The following is a 25,856-nucleotide window of genomic DNA, read 5'->3' as shown; positions in this document are numbered from 1 at the left end:
ACTTCATCTTTAGGCTCATCAGCAGCACATTATCATCAGGATCAGGACCTGGAAAAGATTGTGAAAGAAACTGAGTTGTCCTCTCGCCCGTTTTGTTGGTTACTGGTTATATGTTTTCCTAATATTACGACTTTTTTTCTTGTAAAGTTATGACTTTATTCTCGTAATATTACGACTTTCTTCTCCTAAATTTATGACTTTATTCTTGAAATGTCAGATTTTTTGTTTTCCTCAATGTGGCCCTAATACTCCGTGGTATATTCGTGACCTCGTCAGTGGAAAGTTTCTGAAAGCTCAGAGATCACGAGTTGTGATGTGTTTGTAGACGTTGTCAGAAATGGCGGAGGCCTTGGAAGGACATTTTTCGGTGCATAATAAGCTAATATATTGTAATTTAAGTCGTTTATTATTTTTCTTCGTAATTTTATAACATGTCTGAGGAAAATGTTGATATTCCCAACAGCCTCATCTTTCTCCTCTGTCATTATACCTTTACATTTACTACATTGTTACGCACTTTCTAGCTTGCTAGCTTGCTAAATTGTTAGCCTCTGTGGCTTCTAGACGTCTTCTAACTAGACTTGTATTTAACCAGATATGTTGGATTCTGATTCCTCCTGGTTATCAACATTCTGACATTCCCAACAAGGAAACACATTTGGTCGAGTTTAGGAAGAGAAACATTCATTTTAAATAAACATGATCAGTGTGAAGGACTGTTAATCTGAAAAGACATTTTGTGATCACAACTTTTGACACATAGATTTGCTGAACAGGAGCTCCGGATGAACCGCGTCAGACTTCCATATCATACCGTCTGTGCATTAAGAAACAGAAGCTTTACCACGGATACCCGCAGCCTGCCGCAGCTCCGTCTGCAGGTGAGTCGTTAATGATGCAGTACAGTAGTGCAGCATCACAGGCTGCATGATGTGAACAACATAATAATGATGTTATGCAACGTCTCCTTCATTCTAACAGTGTAGAGATCTCTCCATCTCTCAGACGATATTATAAATAATCCACCGAGTCGATCAGTTGGGACGTCCTGCAGTTATTCTGTCTCCTTCAGGACCTTCATCTGCTCCTCAACGGTCTTCAGTTCCTGCTGCAAGGCCGACATCTGGACACACAGGACGGGTCAAAATATCAAACACACATGGTTGTCTGGTAGTACGTTAGTTAGAACACAAGTAGTACGGAACTATAGTATAATGAAGACATAAATAATTATAATATACAAATAATTATATTAATAAATACAGTAAAACTAAGGAATACATCAACAAATTCAAATGTTATTTCATAATTCTTAATTTCATAGTAACAATTTGATTGGAATTTATTTTATGGACATTTTGAAATAAAAATTGCTTTGATGAAATAAAAGTTCAATAAAACTGTGGAAATAACATTTCACAATAACGAGTATGTTATCACAAAGATGTATTTTTATTATTTACTATATTTAATTATATGGTTATTGTTTAGAAATGTCTACTGATTCTAAATAACCCACCTTAGTGTCCATCTGCTGCCTGACCGCAGCAGGAACCTTGGTCAGGTAGTCTGCAGACCGGACTCTGCAGAGCATCTTCTCCAGCTCTGGAACAAGCTTGTCTCTGCGCTGGGAGAGCTGCACCATCCGTCTGTCAGTCTTCATTCCACTCTGAGAGAGCAAACATCATACTGAGTGTTAGACATCATCACCACCATGCAAACACACAGCAGCACACTGATGTGCACACATGTGGATGTGGATGATGAGGCTACATACTGTACATGGCATTCCAGTTCGCATTTTGATTTTGAAATTTTGGTAGCAAATTGCAAAGTCAATGCCGAGTCAATTTATTATAATGGCAATCAAATTATTACTCTGGAATACACAGAAAAGTATTTGTTAATTTTAAAGGTCCAGTGTTTAGGATCCGGCGGTATCGAGCGGTGAGGTGAGGAGATTACAACCAACTGCGTGTTGGAGAGCTAAACGCGAATGTGCCTCTCTAGAGCGATCTGGAGCTGAGCCAGTACCTAGAGTGTGTGTGTACGTGTGAAGTGAGTGGTGAAGCAAGAGAGAGAGAGAGTGGCGGCGATGGGAGCGAGTAACATTATCGACTCCAGAGTCATCTTGTTCAGGCAGTCATTTACCCTCAGATAGTTCATTACATTAGATTTCAATGACATCATATAAAGAAAAGCAGAAAATCCTCACAGTTCAGAAGTCGGAACCAGAAATTGTTTTTTTTGCTGAATAAATATCTGAACTCATCCATTAGTTGTGGGGACTGATATTACAATCAGCCCTGCAAATCCCACTTCAATCTGTGGGCCGGATATTGGCAAATAATATGTCATATTGGCGGCTGTGAGCTTCCATATTGTTGTGCTTGTGAGACAGGCTTCAGGGTTGCTGCAGAAGGAAGGTGATGGGTACCTGAATGGGAAGGTGTAGCTGACATGTGTGGTCCACCACGCCGACGAGGCCTCCTGCAGGAGGAGAGGAGTGGACGGGGAGCAGGTGGTCCGCTCCATCAGGACAGGAGATATGGAGGCTGGAGATCCGGCTTAAAGTCCAAACAGCTGAGCCGAAGTGAAGGAGGACCTGGGCCTGGCTGGGTGAACACACCGCCCACACTGAAACACATCACCACATGCATTCATCAGTTTATGTCATGTATGAAAACACAACTGGATTTACATCCAGCAGTCCAGAGTTAGTTATCGACTGTTAGATGACTCACTGGCTGGTTTTTCTTTGGTAAGGCCACACTCGGCTCGCAGCGAGCGGGCCACTCGGATCACTTCCTGCACCAGCAGGAAGTCTCTTTCCTCTTCAGGGAAATACCAGTGAGCCTGTCAGGATGGAGAACACGGAGAACAACACGTCAGCTAAAACACACGGAAGGTGGAAAATCCAGCCAAACATAACAAGTTCAGAGTAAAGAGTATCACGTATAGCAGAGAGAAGAAGCACAGTAATGTGTTTGTATATTTGATTTACACAAATTAATACTACACAAACATAACAAAAATAATATCTAGTGCAGGAAGAGGTAAAAACCCCGACAGGGCTTATCAGAAGACTCCACATAAATAGTGCTAAAGTTTCCTATGTTACATGTTACATACATGTTATGGATTTATAACCCTGCAATTACCGCTTATCGACATAGGCGCCGCCACAGAGAACGAAACTTAAAAGTTGCATCATCAAGTCAGCGGTACGTGACTCAGTCGGCTGTCTTGGTGTTTAGAGGCCATCCATCAATAGGAATGAGTCCAGCTGTCAAACATCTACATCTTGATGAACGGTGAGTGAGGAGAACTAGCAGGTACTTCAGATTTGGGGTACATTAATTTAAACTGTACTATTAACTATTAGGTGGTGGTACCAAACTGCTCTTATTTGAGCTGCATTGTGGGTAATGTAGGCGCCGGGTTTTAACAAGGAAGAATGTTTGAAATGAATAAAGACGGTATCTAATGACATGGAGCTGGAGAGACCCACAGACCCACAGCTTCAGAGTTCTTTTCATTATTTTGATCCTTTGTTACTGCGTTATAGGAGATCAACGCTAAATACTCTTTTAAAGGGATTAAAACTAATATACATTTATATCAAAAGGTTTAAATTAAAACCAAATCAAAGCTAACACTGGCTCTGTGGACTATCCAGAGGAACAGGGACACCGATTCAGTCTTTTTTTTTTAAGCAAAACAAATCAAATTCCATCGATTTTATCGGAGAGGAAGAAAATATCTGAAGACCTGAACAAATAAAACCAAAAGCCTCTAGATTCCTCTAGAGGTTCTTCTGTCGGAGCCGTGTTAACCGAGGTTGAACCCAGTGTGATGGAACCCAGTGTAAATGCTGTCATGGTGTGGATGTGGTGAAGGGTGGAGGACGGGTGTGGTGCTGGTGGTTGTAGTCCTACCAGCTGAGAGGAGCGGGGGTACGGCTGTAGACATAGAGCGGGCCGGGCAGCAGCTGCAGGTCTGAACGGCTGGAGTCTCTGCCACAGCTCCTCGGTGATGAAGGGCATGAAGGGGGAGAGCAGGGCCAGAGACGTGGACACACAGTGATAGAGGACGCTGCTGGCCACCTGCCTCGCTCTCACACTGTGCTCTGTGTCAGTCTGGACCACCGCCGCCCCCCCGTCCTGCTGGACCAGCACCGGCTTCACGTACTCCTACAGCACACACATACACACACACACACACACACACACACACACACACACTGGTTACACACCACTATCAGCTCAACTCTTTGGGTTCATCAATCATTGAGAGCCTGTGACTGAGCCTCCCTGTCGCCATGGTTACAGCAGGTTCCTGCGTAGACCGAGCAGTCGGTAGTTTACTGACGGTACAAAGTGACATCAAAGTGTACCCATAATGCATCGTGAAAGTTCTGCTCCTCACCATGTAGACGTCACACAGGCTGTGGAGCCAGAAGGAGTGCAGGGCGGATGTGACCGTGTGCAGCTCGTAGGCCTTGAAGGCCCGCTCACACTGGACCACGGTGCTGTAGAGCCGGGAGCAGATCCAGCGCTCCATGCTGCCGACAGCAGCCGTCTGAAAGATGGGAAAAGACAAGAATCATTTATTTATATTGTATACTCCAGAAGGATCCTGTCTGGTGAAGCTAACCTCCAGCTGGGCTTCCTTCATCGTGCCCCTGTAGATCTGTTGTATTAATGTAAAGACCAGCAACAACAGTATAACTATATACATATAAGAATAAGAATAAAGATGTAGTCCAACCGGCGGTTCCTTTGCCGTACCTCTTCCAGTGTTCCCACCGGTGTTGTGTTGTCTCCCAGCACTCCCAGTGTGAATCTCAGCGTCTGCCACATCTTATTACAGAAGTGTCTGCAGCTCAGGACCTGAGAGATGGACAGACTGATGTCTTCTCCTGATGGAGACGCAGAAAAAGAAAAAGAGTGTGAAGGTGAAGCGACATTAAGGTGAGTAGTTGTGCTCCACTAGAGGAACCGTCCAGAGTCCAAGTGTCGGTCTGTGTGTTCGTCCAGGGTCAGTGTATCTTTGGTCTTTCGATTTTCCCCTTTCACAAACGGATATTAAAATACAAAAAATAAGTGGTTATTTGATTTTCATTTTAAAATACAAAAATTTAAATTGAAATACAAAGTGTTTTTCTTTATCAAAAAGGGATGAACTAAACCTAAAAAATGAGTTGATTTTCATTTTTTATCGCGCTCTTACGCAACTTCCCGTTGCAGATTATGAAAAACGGGTGTTTTTTTGTTTCTGTCTTCTAGCGTCTTGAGATAACTTCTGTTGTGATTTGACGCTATATAAAAATAAATTGAATTGAATTGAATTGAATATTGATTTAATTTTTTATTTTAAGACGACGACGGTGCTGCTGTGTAACTGAAGGTGATGGACGTGCATCAGTATGTCGTTTTTTGAAACAATAAAAGAGTGTTTCTCAGGGAAGAAGACATGACAAACTAACTTTGGTAAAGTGTGAGAGATTCCTACTTCCTGGATCAATAACTCATCACAGAAACATTTTTAAATAACCGTAGTGAGGTATACAACGAACTTGATCTTTTGTTTTTAGAAATAGAAAATGAAAATCAACCCGTTTTTTAAGTTTAGTTCATCCCTTTTTGACCCTGATAAAGAAAAACGCCTTGTATTTCATTTATTTCATTTTTTTATTTTAAAATGAAAATCAAATAATCACTAATTCTTTGTATTTTAATATCCGTTTGTGAAAGGAAAATGGAATGACCAAAAGATACGCTGACCGTCCAGTCCTCTGGTCCGTAGTAGGAACGTCTGAGGACTAATGCAAAAACAAAACTTAGAGAAATAAACACCCTTATAAACCCTTTAAGACGTTGTAATGGCAATTTTCATATCTGCAGTTTAACACTGTACCTTTAGATAATCTCAGGGCCTCACATGTTCAACTTCGTCACCATAGGACAGTGACCTGGCATTTTAGGTCTCTGTAACTGCAAACAACAGATTGCTGAAATACTTGTTATGTCTTGTGATGCTCTGTTGTCTGCTGTGTGCTGACGCATTGATATACTTTCTATCCTTCTCTTCCTTTCTTCTTTGCACTTATCTTCATGTTATGCTTTAAATGTATAAATACTGACTACTCTTTGTATTCGGGGCTCACTTGCCACAGTCCACAACAGGTGGCTGTGCTCGTGAGTCCATCTGCAGTCCATCTGCAGATGTTTTAGTTATTAATGTATGCCTTTTTATTAAATTCACTGAAAGACAAGTTGTTACGTTGGTTTGTGTCTTGTTTTAACAGAAACTGCCACCACAACGTACAAGCTAACTCTAATGTCTGCTGTTCACCTCGCCATCGTCATGATTAAAAATGAAATAGTGCCACCATGAAAATCCTGTCTGAGTATTATAAACCATTGTACATTGTTTTGGTATCGGATAAGCCTTCACGTGTATTCATCTGTTACTCCAACTGGACTTCCCTCCATTGTCTTTCCTGTGTTGTTGTTGTTTGAACAACTAAAAATACTACTAGACTTCAGACTACAGATGCATTTCAGTCGGTACCAATAAAGTATTGAGGCTTCATACCCAGCCCTGCTTTACAGGTACATCAGACATGCTGAACACATTCAGTTCATCAGGTCATCAGTCCATCGTTCCAGGAGCAGGAGAGAGGACTAACCAGAGAGACGTGTCACTTAGGAGCAACACCTTTCAACTACATTTCTTCATCGCATAGTGAGACGCAGAGCAGATCAGCTGGTCAACTGGAACGTGATCTGTGTCTCTTGTCCTGTCTCTGCTGTCCCTCACAACTCCTCCTCTTGTTTCACATCACACAGCTCTCCACATTCATTCACTCTGACGGTCGGTCTTCCTCCGTCAGATAAAGTGAGCGGAGATGAGAGTCACTCACCCTGAATCTTGTGAGAGCAAAGGGCCAGCCTCAGAGCATCGGTCCCACACTGAGGGATCCCTCTGGGGAAGTCTTTCCTCTGTGGGAGGAAGCAGACGGACCTGACAGATAAGAGAGAGTCTGCTCAGTCAGCCAGACAGAAACAGATAGCAGAGCGAGGGGAGCTGACCTGAGCTTCCATGGCAACCAGCCGCTCCCTGGGGTCCAGGTTTCCCTCCTTCACTTTCTCCTGAAGTCTCTGGGAGGACACAAACAACAACATGCCTTTAGAGGGAACGAGGACAGACTGCTGTCTCAGCGGGCTGCTTCCTACTCACACTACATCCGCTGAACTGTCACACCACAACACACAAACCCCCAGAGGACATATGATGCCTTCACCTTTCATGAACTCCCATTGAGTAGGAAGTCATTCATCATTTATTGTGTTTTTAAGCAAATCACAGCATCTCGTCTTTTTATTGGTTTCCTTGCAGACAGTTCAACAAGTAGAAAAAGAAACTGACAACATTAAAGGGACTGTTTGTAAGAATCAGAAATGTCTTGTTAACAGCGAGACCTGTGGCCGTTAAGTCAACTAAAGTCAGCGTCCTGTTGCTCGCGCTCTTGCTTGTGCACGCGATAACTGAATGTGAGCGAGCATCTGTCAAAACAGTGAGGATACACACGTCAGCTAAAAGCACAATATCACTCTATATTTCAGCTGCTTGGCAGTAATGTTAGCTGACCAGACCAAGGTCTCTCCATGAATCAATGCTGATCCTAGTGTTGGCTTTTCCTGCCTCAGCCTCCCGACCGCTGCCGGAGGGAACGGGGGAGACGCCGGAGTTTAGGTCGGAGACGATAACGTTTCTCTCTGCGGAGCCCCGTCACTTCACAAGACACGGGAAACCTCTGTTGGTCTGGAGGAGCTGCAGCAGTTATTTCTGCACAAACGTCCACTGAACATTCACTAGATATTCACTAGACCGAGCCCACGTCTACGTACCTCCAGAGAGATTCCGTGTATAACATCCAATGGGTTGATGACGTTTCCCAGAGATTTACTCATCTTCCTGCCGTGTTTATCTCTCACCAGAGAGTGAAGGAGAACCTGAGAGGTGTGATGGGAACAGGAGAGGGAGAGAGAGGAACAGCAGGATGGGCTGGTTACTAATTACTGTAATTAATAGTGTTTGTATAACTACTGTTGGGGGGTTTCTCATTACTCATATAGTACCTGTTTGAAGGGCAGCTGTCCAGTCAGCTCTGTGCCCAGCATCACCATCCTCGCCACCCAGAAGAAGATGAGGTCACTGCCCGTCTCCAGGATGGAGTTGGGGTAGAAGCGCTGAAGGTCGGCGGTCTGTGGGGGGGGTGAATGTGTGGTTACAATAACAAAGGGATCGGGCTGTTTATTGACCGCTATGCTCTGCTGGAGGAAGTACGATACCTGCTCAGGCCAGCCGAGCATGGCGAAGGGAAACAGCCCCGAAGAGAACCACGTATCCAGAACGTCAGGGTCTGACAGGGAGGAAGCAGAATAAAGAAACACGTCTATATTTACAAACCTTTCAACCAGCTGTTTGTATTTAAATCTACAGTATTTCATAAAGTTGGTTTTGCCTCCATTGATTTGAAAACTGAGTCAGTGAAGGGGTTAATGTAAGAGGTGAGTCACCCTGAGTCAACGTGACGTCTTCTGGCTTCACTCCGTATTTGACAGCAGCTCTTTGTCGGGCCTCGTCCTCACTCCGTCCCCAAACCCACCGCTCCTAAACACACACAACACACAGACAGTCACACCACAGTCTGGGAAACACACTCACACTGATAGACCCCGATGAGGCCAGTTAACCCAATTAACCCAGTTAACCCAGTTAACCCAACCAGTCATCCATTTCTATCCACATGTTTCTATTCAGGGCTGCATTAGAGGAGAAGGCCTGAACATTACACAGTAGTGTTGTTCTTAAATCACATCCACAAAGCCGACCTCTTGTCTGTCGGTAGAATCAGGGAGCTCCACTTGGTAAGCCGGGATCTGATGACCCCACCAGAGCTGCCTGGAGATGCACCAATCACTGCGAGGCACACAAGAGGAACAATAGAGCTCATTCATCAGCAGACTGCTGTTGTTTCAGTAACAATGACACACACACACCGCCGTTGTTCCTCTTCACACCACCGTTACGAGAACTTGAATTCTGTCCAGGTCAAAGGTCAGAGGAGAACTACCTGATGTTGGACAGCCAGTTCCTCCACGTCTTGGTGTAGTAGGGAGGCATGATCTCCAGCTGTCCGTCCTCCACAGCCTGACGGGGACAGAAACAGTCACATCTGAGTGTTACAGAGATGAAGTCAAGGATGAGATGACGTCATCTTGACTCTGTTCCGTACTAGATTTACATGATGGAGCATGACAAACTTTTAATACATAAAGTTTGACTTTGATCTCAGCGTCGCCACCAACTCACCTGGATAGCTTTTTTAGCCATTTCATCACAGCTAACGAACCACTGCTTCTTCAGAAGAGGCTCAATGACGTCTCCTGAGCGGCTGAGACGAGGAGGAAGGAGGGAAGGAAGGAAGGAAGACACGGGGAAGAGAGGAACCACAAACATGAGAACATTACAACGTTACAGTGCAGCCTCTGTTGACTTGTTTGTGAGTCAGAGTGAGTCTGGTGTGTGTGTGTGTGTGTGTGTGTGTGTGTGTGCTCCTCTACCTGCAGATGGGTAGAGTCATGGCGTGACTCTTCTTTCCTCTGAACAGCTTCTTCTCCACCAGGGCGTCCACCACCAGCTGTCTGGCATCAAACCTCTTCACTCCCTGAGAGGAGACACAAAACCCATCAAAGCTGCTTTCTCTATCACTGAACACACGTCCAACAGCGTTCTACAGTGTTCTACAAGACACGTCCACACGTCCAACAGCGTTCTACAAGACACATCCACACGTCCAACAGCGTTCTACAAGACACATCCACACGTCCAACAGTGTTCTACAAGACACATCCACACGTCCAACAGCGTTCTACAAGACACATCCACACGTCCAACAGTGTTCTACAAGACACATCCACACAGATCACATCTCACAGTATAACAGATAACACCCACCTGCAGCCACTGTCCGCAGGGCGGCGTCATGGTCCCGTCTCCTCCGATCACAGTAAGGCGTGGCAGCGAGTGTCTCTGTGACAGCAGGAAGTCGGTACGGTCATGAGCGGGGGTCACCTTCACCGCACCTGCAGGAAGTGAGGAACACGAGCAGCTCAGATAACGTGACGTCAGCAGCGAGTCCCGGCTACGAGACCGTGTCAGACACTAGTGATGCTCTCACCGGTTCCCAGCTCCATGTCCACCATGGAGTCAGTGATGATGGGCAGCAGTCTGTCGGTGAACGGGTGTCTGCACTGCTTCCCATGAACAGCCTGGAACAAAGAGAGCACGGCTGTCTTAACAAACGTCACGTTGTATTCATCAGTATTCATACTCCCTAACTAGGTGTGTACATCTGTCTACATATCAGTGATACCCCCTTATCACCCTGACTAAAACTCCATCAACAGCTGGTACTAGCCTGATAGCGAGGATCGTCAGGGTGAACCATTACAGCCACGTCTCCCAGCATCGTCTCAGGACGGGTGGTGGACACCGCCACCTCTCCATCTAAAACACAGGGAACCAAAGCATGGTTAAGCCATCAGACAGAACAAGAACAACAGGTATCAGATCTCCAGACACAGATCTCCCGATGCTCACCGTGACCTTCCAACGGGTACGCGAAGGTCAGCATCGTTCCAAACTCCACCTCCTTCTCATAACCAGGAACAGACAGCATGGTCCGCCCAGACAGCTCCTTCGAGTCGACCTGACGGCAAAACCACAAGTTAACATCCGTACATATACCTTTCTCTCTTAGATCCACTTCACTTCAGATCCGTCTGATTTTAAATCCTTTATTTAATGGACTATCTTTAGAAATTGCTGAAACTATTTTAAGATAACTGTAAAAGTATTAGAGTAAGTCCTGATCACTGAGCACCGACACTACTGGAAACTAAAAACCTAAAAAAATTTATTTAGTCTGGCTTTTATGTTTTATAGTTTTATAATTTTAGGTTTTTTATTGTTTATACTTATTTTATTTATCATCATCATTATAGTGTTTATTTTACTCTATTTTATTTTATTAAAATTGTATTGCTGATCATTATTATCTCTTTTATTAAAACTTTATTTTTCAAATACAATCTGCTTATTAAGTGTAGTTTTTTAATTTGTATTTATTTATTTATTATTGTTATTTGTATTTTATTTATCTTTTATTATCTTAAACACACATCTCTTATTGCTTTCTTATTCAGTTAACTTTTATCTTGGTTGTTTTGGTGCATTAGTCTCTAAATCCATCCTGAACAATCGTCTGTCAGCACTTTGAATTACATTTGACTTGTTTGAAAGGTGCTATACAAATAAAGTTTGATTGATTGATTGAATATCTGGGTCAGATATCGGTGACGATGAGGCCGATCTTTTCAACTCAGTTTTATGTTTATATACTATATATACATCATATGCTGTAATTTTAATTCCTGTTTTAAGTTGTGACTAGTTCGTTGCTGCATTAAAAGAGTTAACACTAGAACTGTAATTCTTGTTAATTCTGAAGGTCTCTTACAAAGTTGCTGCTGTTTTACAATCCTCCATCCCAATAATAAACAATTTAATAAACTAATATCTACGTATTTATCTGTAACATTTTGTTTTACAAAGTTAGAAAAGTAATGTTTGAGTCCAGCCTGATGTTTCCGTACACATGACAGAATGATCCCAGTCACTTCCACTCAGTGAGGCAAACAGCTGATTAATTAAACACTGGTGTCGGATCGGTTCTCGGTATCGGCCGATCGGTGCATCCCTACTAGAACGACGAGCACGCGGTAGCTGGCAGAGGAAGAGCCTCACTCAGTTTTACATCCCATACTGTACATGTGGTATCCTTTATTTTGTCCACCCGTTGTGTTGACTGTGCTTCACCTCGATGTCGGAGATGGCCGACTCCAGAGCACAGCTCCAGTTGACCAGAGCCTCCGACCGATAGATGAGACCAGAGTCACACAGCCTGACGAAGGCCTCGGTCACGGCCCTGCTGAACCCCTGAAACACAGACAGACTCCTTACAGACCATAATATACAGTTTATATTCAATATAAATAATGAACTTATAATAGAAAGGACACATCGTTAACCCTGTGATAACTGAGTGAACCGTTTCCTGTCCTGAGATGACTTCACCTTTTAATAAGGCATGTGTCACTCACTATAATACTAATTAGAATGAAATGGTGTTAAAAGTAATGCAGCATATTATTGTCAATCTAAATGTCAGAAAAACAATGAAAGTACTATACTGTATATAATATAGTTGTTGTTGGACTGGAGCTCGTCATCTTCACATACAGTATAAATACGTTAATAATCAAACAGGACTCTGCTGATACACTGATGGTGAGTCTGTTATGTACAAAATGGGACCTGTCTTATTACAGTATTTGAATTTTAGGACATTAAAGCTGCAATAGGCAGAAAGCTTTTGGCATCATTTCGGCAAAAATCCCATAATAACCTTTCATCATATTGTAATTCAGGTGTTCTGAGAGATAACTAGACTTCTGCTCCTCCTCATGGAGACGTAACCACTTAAAAGATGGGTGACGTTACGTTGTTTCGTTACGTTGTTTCGTTACGTTGTTTCGTTACGTTGTTGAGTTACGTTGTTGCGTTACGTTGTTGCGTTACGTTGTTGCGTTACGTTGTTGCGTTACGTTGTTGCGTTATGTTGTTGCGTTACCTTGTTGCGTTACCTTGTTGCGTTACCTTGTTGCGTTACCTTGTTGCGTTACCTTGCTACGTTACGTTGTTACGTTACGTTGTTACGTTACGTTGTTACGTTACCTCCTCCTCATGGCATGTAAAATGAGAAAGTGTGCTCCGGCTGGTGGGCGGTGTTTGGTATTTCCTCAACAGATCTCAACACGGCTGCCGACGGCGTCACAAACTTTGTCATGTTACAGCTAAAGCGTGCACTACAAGATGTTTCTGAGAACATGTGAGGAGAGAAATAGGCATTAATGTAACAGAATATTGATTCATATTTGATCAGCGCTGCATAGTTTGACCTTTTGGTCGGAGTTCAGAGTGATTGACAGCCGGCTCTCAGAGACGGCAGCTGGACAGCAGACCTCAGATCAGCTCTGACTGCTTGTTTTCCTCCGGTCTGTGAAATCCTGCAGATGCCGTTAGGAGCACCGGAGGACACCGAGGAACATGATTTTTTTTCAGATTACCTGTCCCATGCACTACTGTCAGGATATAGTGTCCGTCTTATAAAAATAACTTCATCATAATTGCTCCACTGCAGCTTTAAGTATTAATTTCATTTAGTTGGTATAAATAACAAATATTTTTGATCCATTATCTCAGAACTGGGGGGGGGGGGCACCATATTTCAAACTCCATACAGATAATGTGCAACAATCACATTCAGTTTCTACACATCCACTCCACCTCTCCCTGGTGGTCTAATCAGTGAGTAGTAGTGAGAAGCTCTTACTGGATCCATCGTGAAACAGGCTCTGCTCCAGTCCAGAGAGGCTCCGAGGCTCCTCAGCTGCTCGTAGATCTCCTCTCCTGTCCTGGAGACGGGACACACACAGATCAGTGAAGACAACGTTGGGTCGACCAAACAGCGGATGACAAGTCATGAATGTGACCGTGAAGGAGACTCACTCGTTCTTCCATTTCCACACCTCCCGTAGGAACTGTTGCCTGGTGAAGTCCTGTCTGCGCTTCCCTTCGTCCCTCAGCAGCCTCCTCTCCACCACCGTCTAACACACACACACACACACACACAGCCACATGACACCTCGTACAGTTACCTGACAATGAAGTTGCTTCTCAAAGACCTGTCTGTGTAAATCTAGATGAAGATTTACCACCTGGTTATCAATGTGAGCCGATCCTTTAAATCCCTAACTGTGATGGAGGAGGAAGAGGAGGAGAAGTTGTTATACCTGTGTTGCGATACCTGCATGGTCACAGCCGGGGACCCACAGGACTCTGTAGCCCTGCATCCGTCTCCTGATGGGGACAAACTGATATTACTGCTCCATCAGCAGATAAACCTTCACACAACACGCTCTGTATGTCGATGTGTTGTTGTCAGTTACCATCGAACCAGAGCGTCCTCCACGGCGACGGTCAGAGCGTGGCCCAGGTGCAGAGTCCCCGTCACGTTGGGTGGAGGGATACACAGAGAGAAGGTCCGATCCACGGCGGGAGACAACCTCTCCTGATGGACATGACCACATGACTCACATTAGTCCTCGAGCCTCTGAGGCGGCGTGCCAACTACCCGCTACACCGTTATTACAATAACTGCTGGAAAGAAGCCATCATTAATGTGACCAGCAGGCCTGAGACTCTCACTCATCTGAAGAAACAAGAGTTTCACTTCCATGTGAGAAACATGCGCTTTATGTTCCTGAATAATATTTCAATAACATTTTATTTGCCTCTTTTTATTATTAACTGTCGTTGTATTGTTACCTTTTCCTAAAATCACAATTCATTTGTATGGCAGGAGGGGCGGGGACTTTTTCAGTTTGACACAAAGAGTTTGGGACGCTAGAAAGCGAATGTGTTTCAAACTAAAGTGTGCGACAGTGTCACCGTTTTTCTATCGGATATGGGATCCATGGATTACTTAGATAGAATCTACTTAACCTAACCTTTCTATGGTACTTACTTAATTACTACTACTAATTACTTAATACTTAATTACTAATTATTATTTTCTATTTGCTGTTTTTTTTTTTTTTTTTTTTACATTTAATTAATTCATTAATTTAAGGTTTCTATATAACTACCATGAATTATATTATTTTAGTACTTATTACCTTTAATTTTAACTAATTAATGAAATTATTTTTTAAGTTATTTTTATTTTATTTTTTCTGTAACTTGACCTCTGGGAGGGGGGGGTAATGTTGAATAACTTGCTATCTGAGGGGCATTACTTTAGCTTTGTGACAACAGCATTATTTAGATCTAGATCCTCACATGTTGCTCTGGACGGAAGAATCCCTCTTTCTCCCACCACTGGTACCAGCTGGACTCCACATACTCTGGACTGTACGAGGACGGGAACGGCGAGCTGGTGTCTGCAAAGAAGAACACACTTTTATGAAGCAGGTAGACCAGCAGCAGGTAGACCAGCAGCAGGTAGACCGGCAGCAGGTAGACCAGCAGCAGGTAGACCAGCAGCAGGTAGACGACCAGCAGCAGGTAAACCGGCAGCAGGTAGACCGGCAGCAGGTAGACCGGCAGCAGGTAGACCAGCAGCAGGTAGACCAGCAGCAGGTAGATGACCAGCAGCAGGTAGACCGGCAGCAGGTAGACCGGCAGCAGGTAGACCGGCAGCAGGTAGACCGGCAGCAGGTAGACCAGCAGCAGGTAGACCAGCAGCAGGTAGACCAGCTGGTGCTGGAGAAGTCCCAGAGCAGTGAGGAAGTCAGTCACCTTTCTTTGTCCCGGGAGGTGTTGGAGCGGTGTACTCAATCTTCTGCCTCTCACTCCACTCCACTGCTTTCTGTTCAGCAGTCTGGAAACAAACACAAGTAAGACTTGAGTCATCCAGACCGTTCACTCCGTATGAACTACTGCTTTAAAGGTGCCGTGTGTACGAAACAGCAGCAATATGAATATTCTGTTTGCATGAAACCAAAACTTTGGCGTCATAATATTATAAGTTATGACTTTATTGTGTAAATCTCAGATGTGTTTTCCCTCAGTGTGGCCCTAATACTCCGTAGTACATTGTCTCTTTGGCCCTCACTGCATTAGACTGATATACTATATACTTAGACTATAAACTGTTACCTTCATCACAATGATCACATGTTTTGCGGCTCCAGACAGATTTTTTTTGTTGCCTAAAATGTCTCTTCTGATAGTAACGGCTGCTGACCCCTGGACCAAACTTTATGGAACTGACAGTAAATTGCTTGAGCGCCTGCAGTACTAACCCAACACTACCATGAGATGATCAGCTCATTAATGAATGCAGCGTTACACAAACCTACCTGACCTTTCACTACCTCAAATGTCAGCACAGAATGGTGAAACTTCAAATCACCTTCAGTATATGGTTTTCTCTGTATAATGACTGTTTGATACAGATGTCATTCATACTTTAGACTTTGGATGTTGTCTTGGTGCTTCTCTCCTACTTACACCGTGTTGACCTGACAGGATGGCCTCTTCACGCTGTCGTCTCCGCCTCAGCTTCTCTGCCTGGGGCCGTGAAGAGGAAGAGGAGGATGAGGAGTTTGAGGATGAAGGAGGTTTTGAAGAGAAGGTGGCTGCTCGTCTCTCTGCCAGCCTCAGACTGAGGAGGCGAGCTGTCCTCCACATCCTCAGATAACACCCTGCACGCAGAAACAAACACACAGAACCAGTCATTAGATAGATAATGACTGAGTTAATAACTGAGCTGAGCGTGATGTAAGTGTATCTGTGATGACAGCTCATATTTAAAGGTTAAAGTGACTCACTGTGGTTCAACAGGATGAACAGCTGCGACCTCTCAGCCTCTCAGCCTCTAGTGAGCTCAATGAAGTGCATTCATATGATGTTAAAGCTCACATCAGAGTGTGAGCTGGTGGGGTAACAGTGATGTCACATTAACTCATTATTAGTTATATATAGTTATACTTTCTCTGTTATTCTCTGCATTAGGAGGAAGTCTGTTGACGGACTGTTAAACATCACGGACAACCGGAAATAACATGCTGTGTCCGTCTGGAAATATCTTCCCCACAACAACAACCACCGTCCGCTGACGTCACGAAGAAGAACCCAAGCATCCGGCCTGCCTTTCAAAATAAAACAAAATAATGTTAATAACAAAAATGCCATATTAATGTCTTAACTGCTGTTTAGTTACACACATAGTATTATGAGATAACACAGTGGTTTGGAGTGATCGTGTTTGTTTGCGCGACACTATTATTCAATTAAGGTTATCTAACATTCAACTTCCGGTTAGTGTGACAACAACATCACAGCTTGACTGTCTGTCATCACCTCACCAGTGTTCTACTGCTGTTCTACTGCTGTTCTACTGCTGTTCTACTAGTGTTCTCAGTGTTCTACTGCTGTTCTACTGCTGTTCTACTAGTGTTCTCAGTGTTCTACTGCTGTTCTACTGCTGTTCTACTGCTGTTCTACCAGTGTTCTACTGCTGTTCTACTGCTGTTCTACTAGTGTTCTACTGCTGTTCTACTGCTGTTCTACTGCTGTTCTACTAGTGTTCTCAGTGTTCTACTGCTGTTCTACTAGTGTTCTCAGTGTTCTACTGCTGTTCTACTGCTGTTCTACTGCTGTTCTACTAGTGTTCTCAGTGTTCTACTGCTGTTCTACTGCTGTTCTACTAGTGTTCTCAGTGTTCTACTGCTGTTCTACTAGTGTTCTCAGTGTTCTACTGCTGTTCTCAGTGTTCTACTGCTGTTCTACTGCTGTTCTACTAGTGTTCTACTAGTGTTCTCAGTGTTCTACTAGTGTTCTCAGTGTTCTACTGCTGTTCTCAGTGTTCTACTGCTGTTCTACTGCTGTTCTACTGCTGTTCTACTAGTGTTCTCAGTGTTCTACTAGTGTTCTCAGTGTTCTACTGCTGTTCTCAGTGTTCTACTGCTGTTCTACTGCTGTTCTACTGCTGTTCTACTAATGTTCTCAGTGTTCTACTGCTGTTCTACTAGTGTTCTCAGTGTTCTACTGCTGTTCTCAGTGTTCTACTGCTGTTCTACTAGTGTTCTCAGTGTTCTACTGCTGTTCTACTAGTGTTCTCAGTGTTCTACTGCTGTTCTACCAGTGTTCTACTGCTGTTCTACTAGTGTTCTACTGCTGTTCTACTAGTGTTCTCAGTGTTCTACTGCTGTTCTCAGTGTTCTACTGCTGTTCTACTAGTGTTCTCAGTGTTCTACTGCTGTTCTACTAGTGTTCTACTGCTGTTCTACTAGTGTTCTCAGTGTTCTACTGCTGTTCTACTAGTGTTCTCAGTGTTCTACTGCTGTTCTCAGTGTTCTACTGCTGTTCTACTGCTGTTCTACTGCTGTTCTACTAGTGTTCTCAGTGTTCTACTGCTGTTCTCAGTGTTCTACTGCTGTTCTACTAGTGTTCTCAGTGTTCTACTAGTGTTCTACTAGTGTTCTCAGTGTTCTACTGCTGTTCTACCAGTGTTCTCAGTGTTCTACTAGTGTTCTCAGTGTTCTACTGCTGTTCTACTAGTGTTCTCAGTGTTCTACTAGTGTTCTCAGTGTTCTACTGCTGTTCTACTAGTGTTCTCAGTGTTCTACTGCTGTTCTCAGTGTTCTACTGCTGTTCTACTAGTGTTCTCAGTGTTCTACTAGTGTTCTACTAGTGTTCTCAGTGTTCTACTGCTGTTCTACCAGTGTTCTCAGTGTTCTACTAGTGTTCTCAGTGTTCTACTGCTGTTCTACTAGTGTTCTCAGTGTTCTACTGCTGTTCTCAGTGTTCTACTGCTGTTCTACTAGTGTTCTCAGTGTTCTACTGCTGTTCTACTAGTGTTCTCAGTGTTCTACTGCTGTTCTACTAGTGTTCTACTGCTGTTCTACTAGTGTTCTCAGTGTTCTACTGCTGTTCTACTAGTGTTCTACTGCTGTTCTACTAGTGTTCTCAGTGTTCTACTGCTGTTCTCAGTGTTCTACTGCTGTTCTACTAGTGTTCTCAGTGTTCTACTGCTGTTCTACTAGTGTTCTCAGTGTTCTACTGCTGTTCTACTAGTGTTCTACTGCTGTTCTACTAGTGTTCTCAGTGTTCTACTGCTGTTCTACTAGTGTTCTACTGCTGTTCTACTAGTGTTCTCAGTGTTCTACTGCTGTTCTACTAGTGTTCTACTGCTGTTCTACTAGTGTTCTCAGTGTTCTACTGCTGTTCTACTAGTGTTCTCAGTGTTCTACTAGTGTTCTCAGTGTTCTACTGCTGTTCTACTGCTGTTCTCAGTGTTCTACTGCTGTTCTACTAGTGTTCTCAGTGTTCTACTGCTGTTCTACTAGTGTTCTCAGTGTTCTACTAGTGTTCTCAGTGTTCTACTGCTGTTCTACTAGTGTTCTCAGTGTTCTACTGCTGTTCTCAGTGTTCTACTAGTGTTCTCAGTGTTCTCAGTGTTCTCAGTGTTCTACTACTGTTCTCAGTGTTCTACTGCTGTTCTCAGTGTTCTACTAGTGTTCTCAGTGTTCTACTAGTGTTCTCAGTGTTCTACTGCTGTTCTACTAGTGTTCTCAGTGTTCTACTAGTGTTCTCAGTGTTCTACTGCTGTTCTACTAGTGTTCTCAGTGTTCTACTGCTGTTCTCAGTGTTCTACTAGTGTTCTCAGTGTTCTACTAGTGTTCTCAGTGTTCTCAGTGTTCTACTACTGTTCTCAGTGTTCTACTGCTGTTCTCAGTGTTCTACTAGTGTTCTCAGTGTTCTACTAGTGTTCTCAGTGTTCTACTGCTGTTCTACTAGTGTTCTCAGTGTTCTACTGCTGTTCTCAGTGTTCTACTAGTGTTCTCAGTGTTCTACTGCTGTTCTCAGTGTTCTACCAGTGTTCTACTAGTGTTCTCAGTGTTCTACTGCTGTTCTCAGTGTTCTACCAGTGTTCTACTAGTGTTCTCAGTGTTCTACCAGTGTTCTCAGTGTTCTACTGCTGTTCTCAGTGTTCTACTAGTGTTCTCAGTGTTCTACTAGTGTTCTCAGTGTTCTACTGCTGTTCTCAGTGTTCTACTGCTGTTCTCAGTGTTCTACTAGTGTTCTCAGTGTTCTACTAGTGTTCTCAGTGTTCTACTGCTGTTCTCAGTGTTCTACTGCTGTTCTCAGTGTTCTACTAGTGTTCTCAGTGTTCTACTAGTGTTCTCAGTGTTCTTAGTTCTTTGGGTTCCTGCACACATAGGGGTGTAAGGAAATGAGAATGCAGATATATTGGCCAAACAATCATTAAAACGACACTTAATTGACATACAAATACCGTTAAAGGGACTGTTTGTAACTTTTTAAGTGTATAAATCACCCGGGTCGGTTTCCCATGCGCGCTCGCATATGCACACTCGCGTGTGTCTCCGCTGTTCAGACTCAGACTCCAACACAAACTCCAGTGAAGCACCAAAACCTCTTGGTTGTATCTAGTGAAGCTGTTAAACAGTGTTGGCCGCGGTCGGAGGACGCGGGGGAGACCGTAGCTTTGGTCTCCAGGACCGGAGTCTCTGCTCCTCTGCTCCTCTGCTCCTCTGCTCCTCGTCTCCTCTGCTCCTCTGCCTGCCTTCACTCACACACCGCGCTCCTTCTCTCTCTCTCTCTCCACCTCTCACGTGCATGCTGCTCACTCCACACTGCAGAAGAGTTAGTTTAGCTCTGAGAATATCTAGTGAATGTTCAGTGGACGTTTGTGCAGAAATAACTGCTGCAGCTCCTCCAGACCAACAGAGGTTTCCCGTGTCTTGTGAAGTGACGGGGCTCTACAGAGAGTTACGTTGTCTTCTCGTTACCGACTGGGTGCCGGTGTCTCCCTGCTCTCTCCGGCTGCAGCCGGAGAGAGCAGGGAGACACGCTGCAGAGCCCCGCTGCCTCAGCCTGCACTGAGGCGGGAAAAGCCAACACTAGGATCAGCATTGATTCATGGAGAGACCTTGGTCTGGTCAGCTAACATTACTGCCAAGCAGCTGAAATATAGAGTGATATTGTGCTTTTAGCTGACGTGTGTCTCCTCACTGTGTTGAGCGATGCTCCTTCATGTCTATGTAGAGCGAGCACAAGCGCCAGCAACAGGACGCTGACTTTAGTTGACTTAACGGACACAGGTGAAGCTGTTAACAAGACATTTCTGATTCTTACAAACAGTCCCTTTAAGGGCAACAGAAATAATGCAGAATTTAATTATTAGTAGTATTGTTTTTATTATTATGAATAATTATTAATTTTTATTTTTCCTGCCACTCTCCTGCTCCTCCTCCAGTAGCTCCTCCTCCAATAGTTCCTCCTCCAGTAGTTCAGTAGCTCCTCCTCCAGTAGTTCCTCCTCCAGTAGTTCAGTAGCTCCTCCTCCAGTAGTTCAGTAGCTCCTCCTCCAGTAGTTCCTCCTCCAGTAGTTCAGTAGCTCCTCCTCCAGTAGTTCAGTAGCTCCTCCTCCAGTAGTTCCTCCTCCAGTAGTTCAGTAGCTCCTCCTCCAGTAGCTCCTCCTCCAGTAGTTCAGTAGCTCCTCCTCCAGTAGCTCCTCCTCCAGTAGTTCCTCCTCCAGTAGTTCAGTAGCTCCTCCTCCAGTAGTTCAGTAGCTCCTCCTCCAGTAGTTCAGTAGCTCCTCCTCCAGTAGTTCCTCCTCCAGTAGTTCAGTAGCTCCTCCTCCAGTAGTTCAGTAGTTCCTCCTCCAGTAGTTCAGTAGCTCCTCCTCCAGTAGTTCAGTAGCTCCTCCTCCAGTAGTTCAGTAGCTCCTCCTCCAGTAGTTCCTCCTCCAGTAGTTCAGTAGCTCCTCCTCCAGTAGTTCCTCCTCCAGTAGTTCAGTAGCTCCTCCTCCAGTAGCTCCTCCTCCAGTAGTTCAGTAGCTCCTCCTCCAGTAGCTCCTCCTCCAGTAGTTCCTCCTCCAGTAGTTCAGTAGCTCCTCCTCCAGTAGTTCAGTAGCTCCTCCTCCAGTAGTTCAGTAGCTCCTCCTCCAGTAGTTCCTCCTCCAGTAGTTCAGTAGCTCCTCCTCCAGTAGTTCAGTAGTTCCTCCTCCAGTAGTTCAGTAGCTCCTCCTCCAGTAGTTCAGTAGCTCCTCCTCCAGTAGTTCAGTAGCTCCTCCTCCAGTAGTTCCTCCTCCAGTAGTTCAGTAGCTCCTCCTCCAGTAGTTCCTCCTCCAGTAGTTCAGTAGCTCCTCCTCCAGTAGTCCAGCAGGGGGCGGTGATGCTCCTAGAAGCTGGTTTAGCACCACAGAAGCAGCCTCATCTCTCCTGCTCTTCATCAGCTGCTCTCCTCTTCCTCCAGTCGAACTACAGGCTGGGATAGAACCAGCCGGGCTGCTACTGTAGCTGTCATACCGGTGTATCACCAGAACCCCGTCTCTCTGACGGTCTGCTCCGGTTCCGGTCCAGTTTACAGCTGACAGTAGCATTAGCATTAGCATTAGCATTAGCATTAGCATTAGCCTAGCAGCTTTAGGGATGGCGGAGAATCCCGGGACATCCAGCGAGACCATCACGGAGACCGTTCAGACCAGCACACCACCACCACCACCACAGGTACCGGGACCGGGAGCGGGACCGGGACCGGGACCGGGAGCGGTCAGCGTTAAACAGGCTGGTTCTGGAGAGACCGGGGAGCTAACTGTAGCTAATGCTAACAGATCAGACTGAGGCCTTCATGTCCTCAGACTGATCCTGGACCTGGACCTGGACCTGGTCTCAGTCCTCAGGGAGACCACTGCAGTGTTCTATAATGATGCTTTAACTTCAAGTTCAAGTTTATTTGTCATATGCATCTAAGAGTAGAGTGTTCAGTGAAATGCATGTTACTGATGCTTAACTTCAACATGATGCCACCAGATGAGCAGAGTACTGGTCCTGGTTCTCTGATGATGCTTTACTGCTGATAATGATCCATAACAGTGTTGCATTTACAACCTAATGACATGTTTCATCATCCTCTGCATTAACCCAGGAGGAGACATGTTCACGACCTGCCAGCCAGAGCCCTGAGACTCTGTGGTGCAGACATGCAGGACCTCCTGTCTCTGTGTGATGACACACTACTCCTAGTTTACATCTCACTGCAGACCTCTGACATGTTGCAGGAGGAGACATGTTCATGACCTGCCAGCCAGAGCCCTGAGACTCTGTGGTATTTAGTTTACATGTGCTGGCTCAGCATCTCACTGCAGACCTCTGACATGTTGCAGGAGGGACGGAGCCTGACAATCAAGCTGAGGAAGAGGAAGACTGAGAAGAAGGTGGAGTGGTCCAGTGACACCGTCGACAACGAGCACCTAGGAAGAAGGTCTTCAAAATGTGAGTTCATCCTCCTCATCAGCACATTGAAATGTCTGTAATACACCGGTTACTTATTGGATGTTAACAGCTAGAGCTGCTTTATAAAGGTGTAGGTTGTCACACATTGTGATGCTCACTTCTTCTTCTGTATGCTCCGCCACACAGATGACAGGGAATTATTCCGTATTATTACACGGCTGTGTTGAATACTTGATTCTGATTGGTTAATCACAGCGTTACACGGACTGTTATTTCTGTGTAACAGACCGTTGCTATGTATAACAGACCGTTGCTATGTATAACAGACCGTTGCTATGTATAACGGACCGTTGCTATGTATAACGGACCGTTGCTATGTATAACAGACCGTTGCTATGTATAACAGACCGTTGCTATGGGCATGTTGGACTCTGGAGGACCGTTTTTGTGTAAAATGATTGATTTCTTGGTAAGTAGGTAGCTGTATAATAAGCGGGATAGGAGGAGGCAGGGGAACCTGATGTTTTTCACAGATTATCTGTCTCATGTTCTACTGTCAGGATCTGTCTCGTGACAGTTTGAGCAAATATGATAAAAAAATATTTTTTATTAAAGCTGCATCTTTAAGAGTGATGTATGGGGGATTAGGACCATATGAAAAAGTTGTCATAATCTCATAATCTGGACTCTTTCCATAATTAATTCTCAATTCATTAATTTTTCATAGGGCCTTAATCTTCTCTCATACAATGCACACGCTGGTATAGTACACGTTCAAATGTAAAACACCTTCTGGATACACGACTCTGCCTCTTCATCCTCCTGCTGCGCTGCGAGATTCATCAAATCAAACAGCAGCTGAGGATCTATTTTTACCACACGCTCCCTTTAGTTCCTATTTCTGACTGTTTGAACAAGGTGTCGTGATGTATTTAGTCAGTGAAGGCATCATCCATCCTAACTCTGTGTGTTTTGTACCAGGCTGCTGTATTTAGTCAGTGAAGGCATCATCCATCCTAACTCTGTGTGTTTTGTACCAGGCTGCTGTATTGAGTCAGTGAAGGCATCACCAGCTGTAGATCCATCCTAACTCTGTGTGTTGTGTTCCAGGCTGCTGTATTGAGTCAGTGAAGGCATCATCCATCCTAACCCTGTGTGTTGTGTTGCAGGCTGTTGTGTTGAGTCAGTGAAGGCATCATCCATCCTAACTCTGTGTGTTGTGTTCCAGGCTGCTGTATTGAGTCAGTGAAGGCATCATCCATCCTAACCCTGTGTGTTGTGTTGCAGGCTGCTGTGTTGAGTCAGTGAAGGCATCATCCATCCTAACTCTGTGTGTTGTGTTCCAGGCTGCTGTATTTATGAGAAGCCCCGACAGTTCGGAGAGTCGTCCTCTGAAAGCGAGGGAGACGATGATGATGAAGGGTGCGGCAGTGCTCACTGTATCCTGGGCCACGGCAGGAGAGCCCCTGGACCTGGACAGAGGGGGAGTGGGGGGACCACAGTACCCCCAAACACTGGAGGGTCACACACCCACTAATGAGCCTCTGAGGGGGGTTCTCATCACGACAATGACACATTACAAAACTGCACTCTTTTAGTTTAGTTCCATCACTGAGGTCCAGGTCGGCTGCTGGAGCCGGATCACAGCCTGCGTTCGTTTGTTCGGCCGCTCTGAAAATGGATTATTGAATTAGTCTAATTGAAAATGCGGCTCTCCTTTCAGCAGCTAAAAGCATGCTCAGTAATGGGCCGACTGACAACTCCAGATGCCTCGATGCTGTGATGGGAACTCAGTGTTTTTGCATGTTTTAGCCCGTTGACTACAGAGTATACTACCCAGAATGCATCACTGTACATCACTGCTGAGCGTTCTCCAAAGCATGTCGAGTTTGGATGCTTCCCTGTCGTCCAGGCAGCCGTTGGTTTCCACTTATTCCTCTCTGCTATGACAATAAACTCTGAGGTTTGTGATCCATCAGTGAACATCATGTTTGCTTTTATTTTTGTCAGAGTTGTTACGCAATTAATGTTGCAACTGACTTATTATGTTCATCATCACTTAATCTGATGAACATTTTCTACATTAATTGTCTATAAAACGCGGGAAGACGGAGACCAACGTCCGTCCCACTCGTTAGGAGCGACGAGCATTTCTTTGACAAATCAGTTCAGCTCTATTATCGATTTCTTTTTTATTATTATATTATTGTTTACCATTCAATATGTTGTGCTATAGTGCAATACTGTAAGCAAGGTGATATTTTGTCATTTAAAAAAAAAAAAAAAAAATCTAATTTGAGGAAAACTAAAGTCTGAAGAAGTCCACTCCGCCGCCGTGTGCATCAAATCTGACTTTTTTTATGCAGTGGGATTTGCATTTCCATTTATCCCAGTCGCTGTAACATCCAGCCTTATGGCCTTGAGAGGACACATCTCTTTACAAATTAAATAAAGTCCTGAAAGATTATTGTATTAAAAATCGATAGTGTTTTTGAGAATCAATCACAAAACATAATATTACGATACTCTCAAGTGTATCAATATTTTGTCACCCACCTGAACTGGCTTGATTTGTCCAAAAAACCCAAAGATATTCACTTCACAAATATAATATTATACAATATTATATTATAATATTACAAAATAATATATTACCAAAATACAAATATGTTGGCAAAAAAATCACTTTTGTGTTTTTCTTCATCAGCATGCTCGTACACCTACATTACCAGCCAATGGAAACTAAACTTTTACAACAATAAAACAATGAAATGATGGATTACAGGCTTGATGATGGTTTCTCTCCTGCCTGGAGGTCAACCTGAGGGAGTGCAGCGTGCTTTGGAGATGATCAGCAGGAATGTGAACCAGATCTGTCGTACGAGAGCTGAAA

The 25,856-nt window shown here is 44.3% G+C and overlaps 3 protein-coding genes across 3 annotated transcripts; 1 reads left to right on the top strand and 2 right to left on the bottom strand.

The window, feature by feature from the left end:
* Nucleotides 1-662: 662 nt before the first annotated feature.
* Nucleotides 663-16,781, bottom strand: vars2 (valyl-tRNA synthetase 2, mitochondrial). Its single transcript, XM_037794593.1, has 30 exons — nucleotides 16,530-16,781; nucleotides 16,210-16,403; nucleotides 15,496-15,577; nucleotides 15,037-15,137; nucleotides 14,145-14,266; nucleotides 13,989-14,055; nucleotides 13,705-13,802; nucleotides 13,529-13,610; nucleotides 11,953-12,072; nucleotides 10,675-10,783; nucleotides 10,493-10,581; nucleotides 10,253-10,343; nucleotides 10,030-10,157; nucleotides 9,636-9,739; nucleotides 9,385-9,466; nucleotides 9,146-9,222; nucleotides 8,904-8,991; nucleotides 8,589-8,682; nucleotides 8,361-8,431; nucleotides 8,148-8,273; nucleotides 7,917-8,021; nucleotides 7,098-7,166; nucleotides 6,929-7,007; nucleotides 4,791-4,921; nucleotides 4,429-4,581; nucleotides 3,939-4,193; nucleotides 2,745-2,856; nucleotides 2,438-2,637; nucleotides 1,520-1,669; nucleotides 663-1,123 (listed from the first exon to the last, which is right to left on the bottom strand). The coding sequence occupies exons 2-30, from the start codon at nucleotides 16,387-16,389 to the stop codon at nucleotides 1,055-1,057; spliced, it is 3,234 nt and encodes a 1,077-aa protein (XP_037650521.1). The 5' UTR covers nucleotides 16,390-16,403; nucleotides 16,530-16,781; the 3' UTR covers nucleotides 663-1,054.
* Nucleotides 15,162-15,485, bottom strand: LOC119503501 (keratin-associated protein 4-12-like; the record flags this gene model as incomplete). The annotated part of the gene is made up of 1 exon (XM_037795332.1): nucleotides 15,162-15,485. A coding segment is annotated over one exon (324 nt), but the record flags the coding sequence as incomplete, so codon positions are not given.
* Nucleotides 16,782-21,887: 5,106 nt separating the features above from the next.
* On the top strand, nucleotides 21,888-24,946 carry ppp1r11 (protein phosphatase 1, regulatory (inhibitor) subunit 11). Its single transcript, XM_037794772.1, has 3 exons — nucleotides 21,888-22,237; nucleotides 22,894-23,002; nucleotides 24,310-24,946. Exons 1-3 carry the CDS (start codon nucleotides 22,160-22,162, stop codon nucleotides 24,498-24,500), a joined length of 378 nt encoding a protein of 125 aa, XP_037650700.1. The 5' UTR covers nucleotides 21,888-22,159; the 3' UTR covers nucleotides 24,501-24,946.
* The last annotated feature ends 910 nt before the right edge of the window (nucleotides 24,947-25,856 follow it).

Source organism: Sebastes umbrosus, chromosome 15, assembly GCF_015220745.1.
Source record: "Sebastes umbrosus isolate fSebUmb1 chromosome 15, fSebUmb1.pri, whole genome shotgun sequence".
In the NCBI taxonomy this organism is placed as follows: domain Eukaryota; kingdom Metazoa; phylum Chordata; class Actinopteri; order Perciformes; family Sebastidae; genus Sebastes; species Sebastes umbrosus.
Note: the sequence above shows the minus strand (reverse complement) of the source record. Positions and strands in the feature narration are given on the sequence as shown.